Source organism: Ascaphus truei, chromosome 5 (genome assembly GCF_040206685.1).
Source record: "Ascaphus truei isolate aAscTru1 chromosome 5, aAscTru1.hap1, whole genome shotgun sequence".
Classification (NCBI taxonomy): domain Eukaryota; kingdom Metazoa; phylum Chordata; class Amphibia; order Anura; family Ascaphidae; genus Ascaphus; species Ascaphus truei.
Genome location: NC_134487.1, coordinates 263,734,597 through 263,753,872, shown reverse-complemented (window position 1 = coordinate 263,753,872; position 19,276 = coordinate 263,734,597). Strand labels below are relative to the sequence as shown.

Below are 19,276 nucleotides of genomic sequence, written 5' to 3'. Positions count from 1 at the left end.
ACGGGGCTTTAATCTGTGTGGACCCACACAGTTAACCCCTTAAAGCCATGGTAATCCCAAAGGGGGTTCACATACATAGCCTGAAACCCTCCACATTACCGATTGCAGCCTGTAAATAGATACAGGGACATTTGCCCATTCACATGGATATACTATTACTAATACATACTATTTCTAGAAATGTTCCCACATGGCTTATAACACCTGATCCCACATTTTGAGAACATTCAAATTTCAAACAGACTACACAATGAAGCTTTCAACATGTGGGAAAAGTAATCCTTGTAACGAAATATTTGTTTCTCATTTTCTTTCCACTGCTTGCCATCCATTATGCTAAAAGAGACAGGTAAGTACACACATTTAAAACTGTTCCATGCACTTAATGACATCTTGGTAAAACCAGACCCAGTGCTTTGTGTGTTTATTACTATTTGTCAAAGTTCTCAGCTGCTACATTGGGGCAATATTGATGCAAAATAGCATCAGGATACAAAAGGAATATGTAAAAAGAAATTCCCCAAATGTATGTATTGCAAAAGCAGAAAAATTCACACTTATTAGTAAGAAACTCAGTAAAAAGTGGATTGATCACATTGAAGTGGTGGTTCGTTGGGAAGTCCTTAGTAACTTGGGATTGGGAAAGGTGTTTAAGACTGGAACCATGGAGATGTCCATTAAGATATCTGTGCTGCGGTGATCAAGCAACATGAGGTTGTTCCTAGAGCTCTCCTGCTGAAGAAGTAGATCAAAAAAACTATATTGCCGGTGCTCTCCGCCCACTAACGTATCTGATTTGTTTAAATATTGTGAGTGACCAACACTAATTTACGGGGTAATTCAATATACCGCATAGCGATCAGCCAAAACTCCATTGAGTTGAATGGGGGTGGCAATCAGCCACTTTTGGGGTATATTGAATCAGTCCCTTAAAGCTGCAGTTCAGTCAATATCCTGCATGTGTGTTTTTTTTAATAAATCAGTTCTGTAGTAAGAAAAAATACTTTTAGCATTTTCTGTTTTTAAAAAAACAACTTTGAAAGACCAATTTTCTTGTATTCTATTTTAACAAGCATTTACTAAGGCACCTTCATGTCCTGTCACAAGCCCTGGCACCCCTTTGTCAGCCCTGCCCTCCCTCTAGCACATGTCAGTGCAGGAGTGCTCATGAATATTCATGAGCTTCCACTGAGTGACAGAAGCAGAGGAAAAACATATCCCTTCTCTAAAGATTTTGCCAAATTTCGCCGATCAATACATGGAGAACGAATTGACTGGCAGCTATACAGTTCTTTAGGTAATTAGAGATTGCCCACATGAAACTATTAAATTAAAAAAATAAGTAAAAATAAAAAATTAAAAAAAGACTGAACTGCAGCTTTAAAAGGAAATATCAACAACAAATTGTGTTGTATGAACATTTTAACATTGTAACACAAGTTGCACTAGCCAGAATTGTATAATGTAGCAACTAGCAAGCTCCCAATAATGTGAGATGCAAAGCGGAAAAAAAATATTGTTTTTGTTGGGGGGTGTTTTTGAGTTTGCATCATGTGTAAGGAAGTTGCTTAGAATAGATGACACATACTGCTAGTCAGAGAGCTTTGTTCCATATCAAGTAAAGGCAAAATAAAGTCTTACTAGTTCAACAGCCACTTTCCAAATTGCAAGCTGGTGCATGAAATACTAAAGCAGTCCAAATTGACTTGATATACTGTATTGTATTTTATTGTATGTCTTTATTTGTATAGCACCATTAATGTACATAGCGCTTCACAGTAGTAATGCACGTGGTAATCATATAAATAACAAATAATATAAATAACAGGTCATGGGAATAAGTGCTTCAGACAAACATAACATTTAGGAAGAGGAGTCCCTGCTCCGAGGAGCTTACAATCTAATTGGTATGTAGGAGTAACATACAGAAACAGTAGGAGGGCATTTTGGTAAGTGCTTCTGAAGGGGGCCAAGCTTTATGTATCGTGTCTAGTAATATCTATGGTGCTACTCATATGCTTCTGCTGTACTGCCATGTTTCCCTATTTTTAATACCACTAAATGATAAAACTCAGCTATTTAAGTTTGGTAGCCAGTTCTCCTTTTATTGGCTTATAACAATTAGTTGCACCCAAAGCACCTTTTGAAGTGCCATAATGCGGTCAAATGAAGCACACCTCCCTATTACCTATTTTCAATGCTATGTCCCCGTGTCCCTTTTCTTTCAGGGATTTTGCCTTTGTAGCGAATGATAAGGATACTTGCATGTTAAAGTGCCATGTTTTCCGTTGTGATGTCCCTGCCAAAGCCATTGCCAGTGTCCTACATGACATGTGCTCCAAGGTATGGAATTATGAGTTGTTGACTTTGTTGCAAATAATACTGTAGGACGTCGTTGCTACATCTTAGAATCTAGATTGAACAGAGCGGTGTATAGCAGGTGGTATATATAGTGGATATTTACAAAAGAATATGATCACTCACTGCCCTGCTACTAATGTCAAAGGTGAAATGATGTCTTGAGTTAAACCAAACTATAATAATTAATATTACAATTATATTGTAAAAGCGGAGAAAACACTACACAAAATGATAAGAGGACTGCTGCTATTATATTATTTTGATGAGGCAAAATAAAATGTGACATTAGCGTGCGGACTAGGATATTTGGTCACAGCCATCCTGTCGCAAACAACACCTAAAGTACGGAGTTGACGCTTGCTACAGTTCAATAAACAACCCAAGTTGTTATTTGAAGCTGCAGCAGCGTCACTGGTACTTCGGCAGCCAATGAAATCATTCTTGAGAATGATTTCAACACAGCAACACCGATCCCTAAGCTGCTGTCTGTCACCCAGCCTCCTGAATGCTTGAAAAGGTCTGCTGGGGATGATGTGCACACATCGCCCAGCAGACTGACGCCCGCACACGCGAACGCACGCCCTCCAACTCCTCTCTCTGGCACCCTGAACTCAGCCTAAGAGATAATTGTATCCAGCTTCCTTTGTAAATATATAATTACTGATACACCACAGATATTCTATAAATCTGTGTTACTGGATACTTTGTACTATTCGGCGTCTAGCCTGAAGATAGTGATTGCCAAATCGCTATTGACAGTACAAGTGTTGCATCTGTCCCTGTCTACAACGCTATTCTGGTATTTAGAGGAGGGAGAGGATGGCAAAGAAGGGTAGGTAGAAGAGAGTAGGCCCCTAATAAATAACGTCTACATAACTTCAATATATTTGTGTAATCTAAAAAGTTATTAGCCCCCCGTTGGAATATATGGTGCTCTGTTTGTATTGGAGACTGACGTTCCTTGCTAGTTACCGAGTCAACTTATTTCAATAAAATCGAGTTTTATATTTAGGTGTCTACTGTGCCACAATCAAAGGGGATACTTTTTTGTCTCTTTCCTTCATAGTTACCGAGTGAACAGGTGATGTCTGTTAAATGTCCTTAATTACGTCTTTTCTAAAGATTAACTCCAGCATAAGAGGATTTAGCATTCTCGTCATTGCACAATAAAACAAAACATTTATTTTGAAAATAATTACTTACATACAAAAATAGTAAGAATGGCGATGATGATGTTTCAAATAGATGAAGATATATGCTTAAGACTCATTGCACATAGTAGCTTTCTGTAGTTATCTTCTCCAGATATTAACACGTCTTTCTCTCTCTTCATGATGTTATCATTCTCCCTGCCGGTCTCCTGCCATCCTTCTCTAAGGGCAGTTCTATAGTGGTGCATGCACGTGGTGCGCGCGTTTCGTTGAGATATTGCAGGCAGTGACGCGGGCGGCTAGGGGGCGTGACAGTGTTAGGGCGCGCTCTGATTGGCCTGCGGCCTGGCAGCAGCGCGAAAATATAATTTTCATGATATTTTCTCCTGTTTGCTGCGCCACCGCTCACGGCTGTGCGTGCGCTTCCCATCTATACAGACGGATGCCAAACACAGCCAACTGTGATTGACGCACGAGCGCACGGCGAAGGAATCGGAGCACTATAGAACAAGCCTAAGCCTCACTTTTTATCCAAATGAACCACCCAGTCACCCATCTTAACTTTAAATGTTATATCCTAACATGATTTTTACATACAGTACTGATGTCATGTGAACTTCTTCTGAACATATATGGAGCTTAAAGCTTCTTGTACTGAAATGGCTACTTCAGCGTATCTTCATTGGTTAAATGGCATCTTACTCAGCTCGGACCTACAATTGTTAATCACTCGGTGTCACCCTGAACAGGGCAGCCCAATCAACTTAAAACCATAGTATGACATTTTGTGTCAATTCTTGTTATTAGAATAGACTTCACATGTAATGAATCTACAAAAATAACGTTTAAACTCATTCCAGTGTTAAAACAATCTTATCTTTTATAAGACATCATTTCAACAATTGTCCTGTAATCATTCATTCATACGCTTGCATATGCTTAGACTTCTTTTTAGAAAAAGACAATTTCTTAGGCTAAGGCCCTACTGCCTGCGCTGCACACGTATCTGCCAGGCTGGTGGCGCGTTCTCCGGTCTGCAGTGAGCTGCAGGGGAAAAGACAGGGGGGGGGGGCGTGATGGGGGAGTGACAGGGGCGCGGCCATGATGTCAACCGGCAGGTTCGCTCCTTATTGGCTGAAGCTCTGGGGGGCGTGGCCTAGCGCTCCGTCGCTAGTTCTAATCACAATTTTAATGTCTGCTTGAAAAACGCACCGTGCAGTGTGGCGGCTGCCCCTCGCAGCGGGCCCGGCCCCATTGATGGGCGGCTCTTATCCCCGCAACGCCTGCAATAGCGGGCGCTGCAGCATCAGCCAGTGAGGACCAAGCCTTACAGTGCCTGACTACGGCTATCAGATGCTACACACATGTATGTTTCGCTTTACACAGGACACTTCTTCAAGGGTTTTGTACTGTAAATAGAGATTTGGCAAACACTATCCTCAGGCGAGACTCTGAATAAAATTCAGTAACATAGATATATAGATTATACACCGGGTTGGTACCAAATACAGAAGAATTTACAATGCATCTGATCCCAGATGCGCTATTAGAGAGGGTTGAGGTTCCTTACAATGCATCTAGACTATTAGAGAGGGTTGAAGTTACGTACAATGTGTCTGATCTCGGACGCGCTATTAGAGGGAGTTGGGGTTCCTTACAATGCATCTGATCCCAGAAACACTATTAGAGAGAGTTGAGGTTCCTCAGAATTTCACACTATGATATAGGGTTCCTTAACCCAAAAAAAGTTGTAAACCACTGTTCTATACTGTAAGAAAAAATATCCACTCACTCCAGAGGTCTTGGTGAAGAAAAATATACATTTATTTGTACAGAATCAACTACAGGATCCTGTTCAAATAAATATTTTTTTTTCTCTTTACCAAGACCACTGGCGTGCCTGGATGTTTTTTCTTACATTATTCATGTTCTTGTACATTTGGTGCACGTTTTCATAGGCGCCATGTTCATACCTATAAATGCATTAAGATTTGTTTGTGTCTGCTTGCATTTGTGTTTCATGCCAAGAAAATTTGGCTGGACAATTGTGAAGCATTTCTGGCGTACAATAGTGGCGCTGGGTTGTAATTTTTTTAAATCCATATTCATTTGCATATGTGCACCAACGACAACCTCTAAACTCCGCCTTTAACTCCACCCCATGCGTACATTTTTTAATCTTAGTTAAAAAAATGTTTTTAAAGACGCACCATCTGCACAACACATCAAAATCGTTTTTTTTTAAATATATTTCCACACACCAAAACGCTTTCATTTGTTACTCATCTGCGCGTAATTTTTACGTTAAAATTGAGAAATAGACGTCATAGATTTCCAATGATACAGACGTTTTTCTTGCTTGCAGATTATGGCAGAAAGAGCTGTGGCAAATAATACCATCACTCGGTCTGTTACCCTGGAGACTATCTCACCGGAAAATCTACCTCAGCAAGGTGTGCGAATAAACATAACAGAGATCATTCCTTCATTGTGGATTGTATATTCTACGAACTATGGAAGTCACGTATCAGAATATTCGTCAGGCAAATCTGAAACCTCTAAACTGAGGGTTCTCAACTCCAATCATCAAGGCCCCCCTGTGACGGTAGGGGTAGATTTGGCTGCTTTGAATAAAGGTTAAGCCGGCCAATACCTGCCTGCCAATAATAGATGTGTATGTTATACCTGGTTCCAGCACTTCGGGGACTAGGGGTTAACTCTGTGTTCAAGAGAAATGTTGCAAGCTTCATGCTGACCTTTCCATGTAACATTTTTCATGTAACTTCTGCATGTGGCAGTTAAACCCACCAATCAGGGGTTAAACCCACCAATATTGAAGGCACCTGGCCCTAACCCTCCCTTAATGTATCCATGTTATGGCATGGGGTGTAAAAGGAGGGGAAGGAGGCCCCTAGTGAGTTTTATGTGCCAGGCCTGAAAACCAGGTTCTATGTTTTTGTCTGTTGCTGAGTGGGAGAAGAACAAGGAAAATCTCCTGACGGAGGTCCCTTCACCTAGACCTTCAGGGAATTCCCCAGTTACCCCATTTGGGAGTGTGTGTTTCTGTATTGACAGATGTGGATCTTGTTTTCCAATAAATTCACTTTTATTAACCCTGTTGTTCTGTCTGGCGAATTGATCCTGTGTGTGTTAGTCCTGGTCTCTCGTGACACCCCCAGCAGGTCAGGTTTTCAGGATATCCCTGCTTCAGCACAGGTGGCGCAATCAGTGCCTCAGTATCCGACTGAGCCACTGATTGATCTACCTGTGCTGAAGCAGGCTCTTTGACTGAGCCACTGATTGAGCCACCTGTGCTGAAGCAGGGATATCCTTAAAATCTGACCTGTTGGGGGGTCTTGAGGACTGGAGTTGAGAACCCCTGGTTTAAGCAATAGGATGTTTGTATGCAGTTTAACGCTAGGGGGGTTATTCATTAAAGTGGCATTGAGCCAATGGTTTGACACTACAACACGGAAACTCCAATTCAACTCAATGGGAGTTTTCATGCAGGCAGAACCAGGTCAGCACTATCACACTTTGACCCTTTGGTTGACCCATGACGTAGCTACCACGGCACGGGATCTGGCACTCGAGGGGCCCTATGATGTCATAGCAATGTCGTATACTATTTGCTCGTTTTCTAGGGTTTTGCGTTCTTTCCTCTTCCGCTCCATCAGTAATGCCGCGATCACATGATCTCTCCGGAGGCAAGGTCACAGCAAGTGCTGGAGCGGCTGTATAACCCACAAAGTGTTTACAGCCATATTGGTGCAGGAGAAGTGTAGATTTGCTGCAAGTCTCTTGTATTGTTTTTTTTTTAAGGTATTACACCTGCAGGGCACTTGGGTGCTATTTGTGCAGCTGCTGTATGACACAAACCCTGTAAATTGTGTCAAATGGGGATTATATACACTGCATATTGTATATTGTGTTATGTAAAAATGGGAAGATTAGGGTACATTTGTACTTGGTAAAGTGATGGGGGGAAAAAATGGAAAAGTGCATACTGTTAATTAGGAAGCATTCACTTTAACGTATTGAACATGGCTTTAAAATCTCTCTCTGGTTTCATATCTGCCTCAAAATTCATGTCTGTGATGCTTAACGTTGTCTCTGTACATCCTATATTGCTCTTTTTTTTAAATTGATAATAAGTACAAGTACTCTATCTTTTTAGTTGGTATTCTGGATGCTGTGCAGCAGTCTGTTCAGAAGTATGAAGTCATTTACGTTGGCAGCCTGTCAGTCTCAAAGCCAATGGGTAAGTTATAGCACTGGTTGTGCTGCTTCAGCTTATCCTATAGACGTGTACCTAAGCAGGTGTACTAAACAAAGTGTACCTTTTGGGCTTGTTTTTATAAACTCCCCAGTTATTTGTTACTAGGAACTGTTACTGGTATTATTATTCATAGTATTAATATTATTAACGATCTGAAGATATTTCCCAGTCTAAGACTGCACACTGGCCATGAAGTATTAATCCATACGCTGCTAGAGAGGTCTACAACACATTGGGATGAAAAATATGGCTGCCACCAACTGTGTTGCTGATGAGCCAGTCGTGATAACATCACTGGAACGTACCAGTTTAGTACTTTCTTGGACATACCACTGGCATTTTCCAATTATATCGCCATTAATGGTTGCCTTGCCAATGAGGAAGTGAGCAGCAGCGATGTCTCTAGGATACCTGAGTAATGCCTCGTATTGTCAGAGAATGGAAGACCCCCAGTTAAAGCTGCAGTTCAGTCTTTTTTTTAATTTTTAATTTTTTTTTTTTTTTTTACTTCAATAGTTTCATGTGTGCAATCTCTAATGATTTAAAGAGCTGTATAGCTGCCGGTCAATTAGTTCTCCATGTATTGATAGGCGAAATTTGGTGACATAATTAGTGAAGGGATCTGTTTATATTCTGCTTCACTCCCTCAGTGGAAGCTCATGAATATTCATGAGCAATCCTGCACTGAGTGCTAGAGGGAGGGCAGGGCTGACAAAGGGGTGTGCCAGGGCTTGTGACAGGACATGAAGGGGCAGTGCCTTAGCAAATGGCTGTTAAAATAGAATACAAGAAAATTGGTCTTTCAAAGGTGTTTTTTTTAAAACAGAAAATGCTAAAAGTATTTTTTCTTACTACAGAACTGATTTATTAAAAAATAACACACATGCAGGATATTGACTGAACTGCAGCTTTAAGAGTTGTTAAAAATAGAAATAAAAATGGAAATTATGTGTGATTGCATTTTTTTGTGCAGGTGATATTGCCATTTACTGTTCGAAATGTCGATTCACCCATTGTAATGACTAGGCCCATCAAAGTCAAACACTCCCTGTCAGGCAGGTAGGAGTTCTCTAACAGTCTAACTAATTGTAGTTAATTAAAATACAGTAATAAACGTCTGAGCGCACTTACATATCTTGCACAGGTCCCCAAAACCTGCTTCGCGCAACTGTCACGTCATAGACTGGTTCAACTGCAGACAAGGCTAAAGAGGACAAAATAGTATCTTTCGAGTTTAGAACACTTGAAGAAGAGACCCATGTGTACTTAAAAACTTAGTACATTATTAATCCACTGATTAAGAACTCTTATGATGGTCCTCTATTTGGTATAATAACCTACTACGAATCTACACTTCCCCAGGACTCTAGGGAAACATCAATGTTGAAATGGATTGGAAGCTTAAAGCTGACACACAAATGTGTTAATTTGCATATCATTAAGGAGACACCTGCAGTCAATAAAGTAGAAAAAAGGGGTTGAATGTCCTCGGGCGCGTCACTCTGCTTGCTGCTCCACGGCGTGTATTTTATGCAAGGCAAAAGAGAGAGAGAAGGGCCACAGTGAAAAAAGACAGCTCAAAATTTTGCACACTTTTTCATCAGGGTGGAGGGAAGGGGGGGGGGTGGTTGCGAGGGGTGAGAAATAAAGACAAGGGATGGCTATTGTTAATTCAAACTTGTTGACTGGGGACACACTCACTTTAAAACTCTCAAAACTTGAATTGGTATTTCCTTCTCTTTTTGTAGTAGGTGTCTTCAACAGATGTCTTCTCTTCTATGTGCAGGTAGATGGGTTGAGGCCGAGGAGATGCCTTCTAAAATCTTCCTTAGTAAAAAATAAAGGGAAAAAATAGTGCAATACAATTTATTAACGAATAAAAACTTGAGATTTAAAACTTACAAGCGACCGATCAATTCGAGCATAGGAAGGAGATGCCGCCAGGTTCCACAATTGATCCCTTTCTGGGCAGTGATGTCCTGTATCGGCTGGTTCCCACTTGGCAGATGTATGCTGTCTGTGGCTTGGGTTGCAGGTAGCCGCAGTGCGGATGTCCAGAGCCCGTGCACAGGCTATGTCCTCCCCCTCCGGCTGCCTATCTTCCCCGTGCAGACAATTCCAGGCTTCTCTGCTCCGCTGTGCATGCGCATGCGCAGACGGCGAGACGCTGGGCCAGGGAAATCAGACCTCCTCACTATGGTGGCTTGTAGAGACCAAAAAACGTCAGACGCGTTTCGCCAGTGCTTCCTCAGTGACGTCAGCAGCTTCGGGGTAGCAGTAGTCTTTTATACCTTGTGGAGTCTCTGATCTTAACCTTTGCATTGCTGGTTTTGCTCTGACTGATTATCATTCCTTTTTCAGCCAAAAGTACACTATTACATCAATATACACAATAAAATTAAAGTGTTACACATTTACATAAATTTAAAAACAGGTGGCATATTTAGAAAACCTTTATTAGTCATATGTCTCCTGTAAGTTTAAAAAGGAAGTCTAAGAATAGAGATCAATTGCGTATTTGAGATAGAAGGATAGTTAAAACCTATTAAAGGTTTTTACTAATCTTGTTTGTATTCCTGAATTTAAATGAAAGTCTTCGATGAGGGAAATATTAAGAACATAATTTATTTAAGAATGTGAGTGGATAACTAATTTAATAATTTTAAAACCATGGTTTTTTGAAGATGCCATCTGCTTCACACCAATTCTTTAACCCGACGTTTGCAATAAATACCTTATAATAACTACTATTATTTTGACATGCTAGATGACTAATAAAACATATGTATTGAGTCAGAGTCTTTATTTGTTTGGAAGGATATTTTTGACATTAAGGGAGAAATGCGGTGATTTCCATGTCTAGATTTAACCCCTTAGGTGCCAGGGATTGGAGTGTGAAAATCCAGAAGGATTCTCTTCTATTGATTTTCCTAATGTAATCTCCTCCCCTCCAGTCAGGTTTAACAATTTCAATCCCAAAGAATTTTAGACAAGATGGGTTTTTGTCGTGTTTGATTTTGTAATGGTTTGAGACACTATGCGTCTCTAAACCATTGCATATATTTCTGATATGTTCTCCCAATCTTGTTTTTAATTTCCTTATTGTGCTACAATGTGGATGCAACCTACAGTATGTGGGCAGAACAATAAGGAAATTAAAAACAAGATTGGGAGAACATATCAGAAATATATGCAATGGTTTAGAGACGCATAGTGTCTCAAACCATTACAAAATCAAACACGACAAAAACCCATCTTGTCTAAAATTCTTTGGGATTGAAATTGTTAAACCTGACTGGAGGGGAGGAGATTACATTAGGAAAATGAATAGAAGAGAATCCTTCTGGATTTTCACACTCCAATCCCTGGCACCTAAGGGGTTAAATCTAGACATGGAAATCACCGCATTTCTCCCTTAATGTCAAAAATATCCTTCCAAACAAATAAAGACTCTGACTCAATACATATGTTTTATTAGTCATCTAGCATGTCAAAATAATAGTAGTTATTATAAGGTATTTATTGCAAACGTCGGGTTAAAGAATTGGTGTGAAGCAGATGGCATCTTCAAAAAACCATGGTTTTAAAATTATTAAATTAGTTATCCACTCACATTCTTAAATAAATTATGTTCTTAATATTTCCCTCATCGAAGACTTTCATTTAAATTCAGGAATACAAACAAGATTAGTAAAAACCTTTAATAGGTTTTAACTATCCTTCTATCTCAAATACGCAATTGATCTCTATTCTTAGACTTCCTTTTTAAACTTACAGGAGACATATGACTAATAAAGGTTTTCTAAATATGCCACCTGTTTTTAAATTTATGTAAATGTGTAACACTTTAATTTTATTGTGTATATTGATGTAATAGTGTACTTTTGGCTGAAAAAGGAATGATAATCAGTCAGAGCAAAACCAGCAATGCAAAGGTTAAGATCAGAGACTCCACAAGGTATAAAAGACTACTGCTACCCCGAAGCTGCTGACGTCACTGAGGAAGCACTGGCGAAACGCGTCTGACGTTTTTTGGTCTCTACAAGCCACCATAGTGAGGAGGTCTGATTTCCCTGGCCCAGCGTCTCGCCGTCTGCGCATGCGCATGCACAGCGGAGCAGAGAAGCCTGGAATTGTCTGCACGGGGAAGATAGGCAGCCGGAGGGGGAGGACATAGCCTGTGCACGGGCTCTGGACATCCGCACTGCGGCTACCTGCAACCCAAGCCACAGACAGCATACATCTGCCAAGTGGGAACCAGCCGATACAGGACATCACTGCCCAGAAAGGGATCAATTGTGGAACCTGGCGGCATCTCCTTCCTATGCTCGAATTGATCGGTCGCTTGTAAGTTTTAAATCTCAAGTTTTTATTCGTTAATAAATTGTATTGCACTATTTTTTCCCTTTATTTTTTACTAAGGAAGATTTTAGAAGGCATCTCCTCGGCCTCAACCCATCTACCTGCACATAGAAGAGAAGACATCTGTTGAAGACACCTACTACAAAAAGAGAAGGAAATACCAATTCAAGTTTTGAGAGTTTTAATGTGAGTGTGTCCCCAGTCAACAAGTTTGAATTAACAATAGCCATCCCTTGTCTTTATTTCTCACCCCTCGCAACCACCCCCCCCCCTTCCCTCCACCCTGATGAAAAAGTGTGCAAAATTTTGAGCTGTCTTTTTTCACTGTGGCCCTTCTCTCTCTCTTTTGCCTTGCATAAAATACACGCCGTGGAGCCGCAAGCAGAGTGACGCGCCCGAGGACATTCAACCCCTTTTTTCTATTCAAATCCATACAGAGGTTGGTGAATAACCTCTGAAAGACTCAGGCAGCGAAATCACTCTGTGGAAAGGACTGGAACCACAAATTGAACAGTAGGATAATTCTTTCTTTTTTGGCGCAAACTTTCCCCCTTTTTTCCCTCAGTCAATAAAGTAGGTTTGTAAGACCTGTGAATGACCAACAGATGGACATGTGTTTTTTTTTTATTTTTGCTGTGCACAGCGGAGGATTTTTAAATGTGCTTCACAAATTTGGGGGGCAGGGGGTGATGTCACTTAAATGTCATGGTTTCTTGAAATTAGCAAATACTCAGAGGGCTCAAAATGGTGACAATTTCACAACTTTTCACTATCATTTGGCAGAAATTGCAGAATATAAAGGGTCATGTGTAGAGATGGGTGAATCCACCCAAATCCGTTTCCCGGATTTTCTCGCATTTCCCCCACAATCCGCAAACAGATTTGGTCAGGTTTTAATCTATGCGGATTAATAAAAACCCGCCATTGGATTCAACCCGTGGACGGATAGGTAGAATCCAATCTGCTGATTCAGCAACTCGTAGGCGGATTCTTAAGGATTCACCAACAGATTGCTGAATCCACAGATTGGATTCTACAAATCCGTCCACGGGTTGTGGAATCCATGGAGTATATTGGTAATAATAATAATGAAAAAATACGCAAAACGCGACTCGCCCTTTTTGGGATTTGATCTGCTGAAATCCGGGGACCAAAGGAACCGGATGATCTGCTGCGGATCCAAATTCGCCCAAAATATTTGCCCATCTCTAGTCATGTGAACTAAACGTTGATGTTTGTGTGTGTGCAAACTTTGCAGATTTTTGCAACACTTTTCACAAACTATAAAGGCACATTTCACCTGGTTTGCTTACAGTACTTCCGCAACATTTTAAACATCTCCACTCATGTAACTGTAGCCTGTGGCATTTACTGTATACTATCTGCAGAGAACACCCACGACTCTTTCATTATCTGTACTAATGCACGTGCTTTCTCTTCCTTATTGACTATGTAGGAATGGATGTGTTGAATGAGACAATTGAAAATGTAACAATCAACACACAGAAGGAGCAGTGGAAACCAGCTGTCATTGACGTAACTGATACTCTGGTGACTGTGCATCAGAAAGATGTAAGACCAAATATTTTTCAGGGATCCATTACTTATTAATTAGCTCTGAAGAAGATTGCACCTGTTCAAGTCAATGTTGTAGATCCAGCATATTTCCAGCTCTATAAGTTATAGCCATTAATGTCCAGCATTTGGAAGTTAGCCGACAGTATTACAGGCCCCCTATTTAATATGCGACGAGACCTCTTCCCAGTGCTAGAGAAGAGCTCAGCCCCATTTCAAATGAGTGGGTCTAAAATGTACTCTGGCACAGGGAAGCTGGTTCATGGTATATTGAAAGGGAAATATAGAGGAAGAGTTTGGAAAGGATTCGTGGACTTGTCTTAAATGTACCCATATATCCTCGATGTTGAATTTAAAAAAGTCTTGACAATGGAAATCATCTAAAAAAATACTTCAAGCAATAATAGATTTAAAATCTCCCCCCCCCCCCCCCCGCATCCAAAAATGCCATTGATATGAAATTTGCCTAAAATTCTTTAACTTTCCAGATACCCTACAAAAAAAAGCAAAAAGGTGGAGGGCACGGATTTACTAAACTGGGCTAAGCCACGAGAAGTCTTACAGCACTAAAAAATACCTTACTGCACTGTGAGACACACCACAGCCCATTCACTTGAAGCAAAATGAATGGGGCGTAACATCTCATGGCTTAGCACTGCTTGGTAAACATGGACCAATCTGCGCTTTTGCTAATTGTTTCCAACATTTGCAGAACTCTTTGTGAAGAAAACTGGGATACTTTTGTGCATCTCTAGTACATAATGTAATAGTGGATACATTTAAAATAGTGGATTGATTCCCTGTAATGCTGGTTTTAGAGCTGGACATTAAATACCTGCTGCTTAGGAAGAAACCTGCACTGTTGAAGTAATGGTGGCAAACGTTAATGAAAAACAGCTTGCTACACTCACTAAGCCTACTGGGCAACAGTTACTGGCCTGAGAAGTCACTGCAGTGCGGTACAGCAATAATATACAGTACATGACTCAGCAGTCTGGAGAAATACCTCATATCATGGCAAACACACTCATCCTTCTTTTAAAATCAATGCCATTAGAAACATTAACTGTAATTATATTCAGGACATTAATGTGATGGTGGATGTAAGCCTGAGGTGAGCGCGCGAAGAAAGTGCAGCAGCTTTATCGGGCCAGCCATAGTGCGTGTGAGCGCGGGCGCGATGAAGACTGACCGCGCGGCAGATTTTTCAAAAGACAAAAAATTTAGGTTTTTTTGTGAGGCGGCCGCGTCACGTGAGCGGTTCAGCCAATGAGGGTGAACCAGCATGGTGACGTGTCCGCCATGCCTCCGCCACACATCTGCATTGCCTCCATCTAAAAGTGCACAAAGTGCACACATCGCTTGGGAGACAGGCGCGCTCAACGCCATGCACTCCGTTTCACGTGCGCGAACTTACTGTAAACGCAGCCTTAGAATGGGAATGCAGGATTTTACTTGGCTAAATATGCAATATATTGTTCTCTGGATATTAGTTTTTTTGGACAACGCATAACTCTTTGCATGCCAGTTCTGTGGTCAAGTTCTGGCTCTGGGATCACAGGATTGGTAGTGTAGTAATCACGTCTTCAGATGCAAACTGATCAACCCCTCTTCGGTACAGATAACAATCTCAGCTCACTTGAATCTGTGGTCACAATTTCCTCCAGAACTAAGCAAAAAGGCCCTGGTGTTGAGGTAACATGATAAGGCCACCTAGGTGACACTGCTCGGAGCAGAATACTTCTTTTGAGCACTGCGAACTCCACAGTTCCAGAGATACTTTTAATATGTATTTGCTGTGTTCTAATTCCTCTTAACTTTATGGCCATTGGGTCTGTCCCCGTCTAGCGAGGCAAAAGAACATTGAGGCATCATTGGCACTGAAATAATAAGTTATCTGTTGTACTTTCTTCAGGGTGGTGAAGAAGAAGAAGAAGACCCTATCTGGCAATGTGAAGTTCGCTTTGTGACATTCATGGGGATTGGGAAGGACCCTCACACTTTTGCACTAATTGTTGATGTGGGAAAGCAACGCTTCCAAAGCACTGTATTTTGGTGTGAACCAGATGCAGGGAATGTCTCTGAAGCTGTCCAGGCAGCCTGCATGGTGAGTTTTGTGGTGTAATATCTGTGCGCTCCTGTTGTTATTACATTGTTATCATTTATACCAGGCATTGCCAAGATGGCAAGCAGCCATTGTCCATTTATTAAACACAGCAACATGAGGGACTAGTTTGAGAAAAACAGAAGAAAGAGTGACATGTATATACAGTACAGTATAATGGTGCTAGTTAGACAAATGTCTAGTAGGCTATTGAAGGTTTGTGTACTGTATTAATTTGTAGTACTTCTAGTTTCATAAATGTACTGTATATAATACACTAAATGGTGCTAAGTTATAAGGACCTTGCTGCCAATTCATTAGTTTAGTAAGTCTGGGGATCATTCCATTACTTTCTAGGAATCAAGACATTTGAGTTAAGGTGTGTAATCCTTACTAGGACCAAAGTGAATTAAGAAGATTGACATATTTTTTTTTTGGTTGCAAAGTCATTGGGAAGCAGCGGCGGAACCACCATAGGTGCAGCCGGTTCAGCTGCAGCAGGGCCCAGATTGTTAGGGCCATCCGTCCATACTACCACCTGTCCTCAGAACAGTGTTCCGGCATTTCTGCAGGGCCCCTTTCTCTCTTTTCTCCCCCGGGCCCTACCTGTGCAGCGGGACCTTACCTGCGGGGCCTGTGCAGAGGGGCTTTATATCTCCTTCCAGGGGAAACAAAATGGCTACAAATCAGTGGGCCAGTAGGAAGCCGGAATGTCATTGGTTGCAGCTTCCTATTGTACGGCCTTTAAAGGTGCAATCCAAGCCGGTGATTGTTTTTTTTAATTTTTTTAACACAGGATTGAACCAGGGAGTCTCCTGAGCTGCACCCCATTCATTTCAGCTCCGGGGGCCTCCTACTTTCGGAGATACTTACCTCTGGAGGGGGTGCTGGAATCTAGTGCAAGTTTAAAGCTCCTGCATCACGTGGGCCATTAGGAAGCCAATCCGGATGATGTCACGGCTTCCTATTGGCCCGCAGGGCATGGGAGCTTTGAAACTCCTGAACACTGCTGGCCGAGCGGAGCAGCTAACGGCACCCCCATATGGATATCTGTATTTCCGTAAGCAGGGGTTCCACGGAGCTCAAATTAATGGGGGTTCGACCTCTTTAAAGTCCCCCACCACACCAGGAATTAATACTGGTAACTTCACTGGGGTATCTCAGGAAGGGGATGGTCCCCGCGGCTGAAAATAGTACGGTTCGGAACCCACCACTTCCCCTCCTGTAGAAAACAAGGGGGGAATGGTAAGGGGAAATTGCTGCTTTAAGATGGCATGTTTCCTACTTGTTGGCTCTTTACACAGACACTGGTGATCAGGTATGCAGTGCTAATACGTAATAGTACTTGCAACAGTTTGTAGTACATCATTGTGTGTCTGTACAGTGATATCAATTAGAAATGATACAGAAGTAACTGATTTGGTCTTCGTGTTCCTTGAATACAAAATGAGCTGCAGTTACTGTAGGAGAACTGAGTACTGTACTGTAGAATCCTAAGTGAAATTTTGCTGGGAAAGGAAGATGATGTAAGAATTTCTATAAGGCAAAAGGGAAAGAAAAACAGACGTAGTTAACTGCTGTAGTGCCAATCAGGGCACTATTGATACGGAAACTCCCTGTAACTTCAATGGGAGTTTCTGTACGATAATGCCCCAATCAGAACTATAACCGTTTAATGTATATGCAACAGAATCATGAATATAGTAAGCTACAAGTGGATCTACAACGTAGCTGTCTGACGTAATCTGATTTACAGAAGCCGGACTAAATCTTGGCTGAGAAAGTACTTTTTTTTTTAATCACATCAATAAATAAGGTATTCACTTTTAATATGAAACTGAACTCAATAAGCTGTTTTTTAAGACATGCTCTGCATATTACAAACTATTACAAGAGACTGCTGTCAAGTAGGCTTTTAATCTCTGTTAATGAGCCAGGTGGAAGCTGGTTAATTGCCCCATGCTGAGATTAACCAGCCCCCTGCTGGACGCAGAAGCCAGAGCTTGGCTTTTCTTGTAAAGCCTTTAGACAGGGAAAATACCCCGTCACAAAAACATTTTTAGCAATATCAGGGATTCTCCTTGATAAGTAGAGAGTCTTGGCCGCATGATTAAGACGTACATCTCTTTCCTTATAGGTCCAATACCAAAAGTGTCTGGTGGCCTCATCTTCACGGGTAAGGACAAAGGCCCCCGGAAAATCCCTCCTGAAAATGAAGAGGACAACATCCGTGGACTCTCCAATTTCTCCCTTCACCTCCTCCGGCCACAGTCTTCAGAAAGGGACGGGAGCAAGTAAAAGAAGAGGAGTCATGGCTTTCTTTGAAGCATTTAAACAGAAACACGTTATGCACACCCCGTAGATTAGTCAGGGGGGACGATGGGTATGCAAGAAAGATCCTTATTTTTGAGCAAACTGCCTGTTTTGTAGATATTTTAGAAGGTTTGTTAGTTTTTCTGTAGTCGCAAAACTAACTAAATATGTTTAATATATCTACTTCATTCTAGGAGCTGTCAGGTGCTGAAATCCTACCTAGAGCTAAATGCTATATCAGTAATGTTATGATTGCAAGAAATAAGAGACGCGGGATCAAAATATAGAAGAAGCCAACTATTGGTGATGATGATCTATGGAGAAGCTATAACCTGTACATGCCTTGGTAGCCTTCTTATTATGCTTAAACCCCTTAATGGTTATATGTCACGTACAACATAGAGTATTGTGTTGTTAGAGGGAACCAATGTGCAAGATAAGCTTATGTTACTAACTTTATTTAGTGCAATAGATACGGTAAAACAGGTTGCTAATCCCTACTAATGTTTAAGGAGTAGAATTGCACTGTAAAATATGCTTTGATTGTAAATACTCGATGGCACCACTAGTTTCGAGTGGCTTTGTTCTTATTAAAGCTGGAGCATTGCAGCACAATGTGTGTTGGCGTAATTGACTTTATTCATTTCAAGGGTTAACAGAGGCTGGTAAAAAGCCATCAACAGCATAGATACACACACATTTATTTGCTTTATCTGTACTGCTAATGCAGGGGTGGCCAACTCCCAGTCCTCAAGGGCCACCACCAGCAGGTTAGGTTTTAAGGATATCCCTGCTTCAGCACAGGTGGCTCGATGAGTGGCTCAGTCATTCTGACTGAGCAACCTTGTGCTGAAGCAGGGATATCCTTAACACCACATCCGGTGTGCACGTTCGTTGTTGTGTAGCCGGGTCAGGGTTGGAGAGGTGCGGATCATAGGGGTCACTAACTGAGGTCAGGGATTGGAGGTGGGGACCGAAGGGGTCAATAGCCGTGGTCGAGGATTGGAGAGGTCTGGATCGTCGGGGTCACAAGCCGAGGGCAGGAGAAACCAGCGGAGTCAAAAGCAGGATAAGACAAGGCAAGGCAATACGAGACAAGGCAAGGCAGAGTGTTTGTGACCAGCACGACAT

The 19,276-nt window shown here is 41.5% G+C and overlaps 1 protein-coding gene across 2 annotated transcripts in view; it reads left to right on the top strand.

Annotated features, from left to right (window-relative positions):
* The window catches only part of APBB3 (amyloid beta precursor protein binding family B member 3), a 77,789-nt gene extending 59,035 nt beyond the window's left edge, over nucleotides 1–18,754 (top strand). For both annotated transcript variants that reach the window (XM_075601949.1, XM_075601950.1), the window contains 6 exons: nucleotides 2,229–2,343; nucleotides 5,878–5,965; nucleotides 7,690–7,773; nucleotides 13,610–13,725; nucleotides 15,644–15,835; nucleotides 17,970–18,754. In XM_075601949.1, coding sequence (XP_075458064.1) covers nucleotides 2,229–2,343; nucleotides 5,878–5,965; nucleotides 7,690–7,773; nucleotides 13,610–13,725; nucleotides 15,644–15,835; nucleotides 17,970–18,194 — 820 coding nt within the window. In that variant the 3' untranslated portion in view covers nucleotides 18,195–18,754. The remainder of the gene's footprint in view (nucleotides 1–2,228; nucleotides 2,344–5,877; nucleotides 5,966–7,689; nucleotides 7,774–13,609; nucleotides 13,726–15,643; nucleotides 15,836–17,969) is intronic.
* Nucleotides 18,755–19,276: the final 522 nt, after the last annotated feature.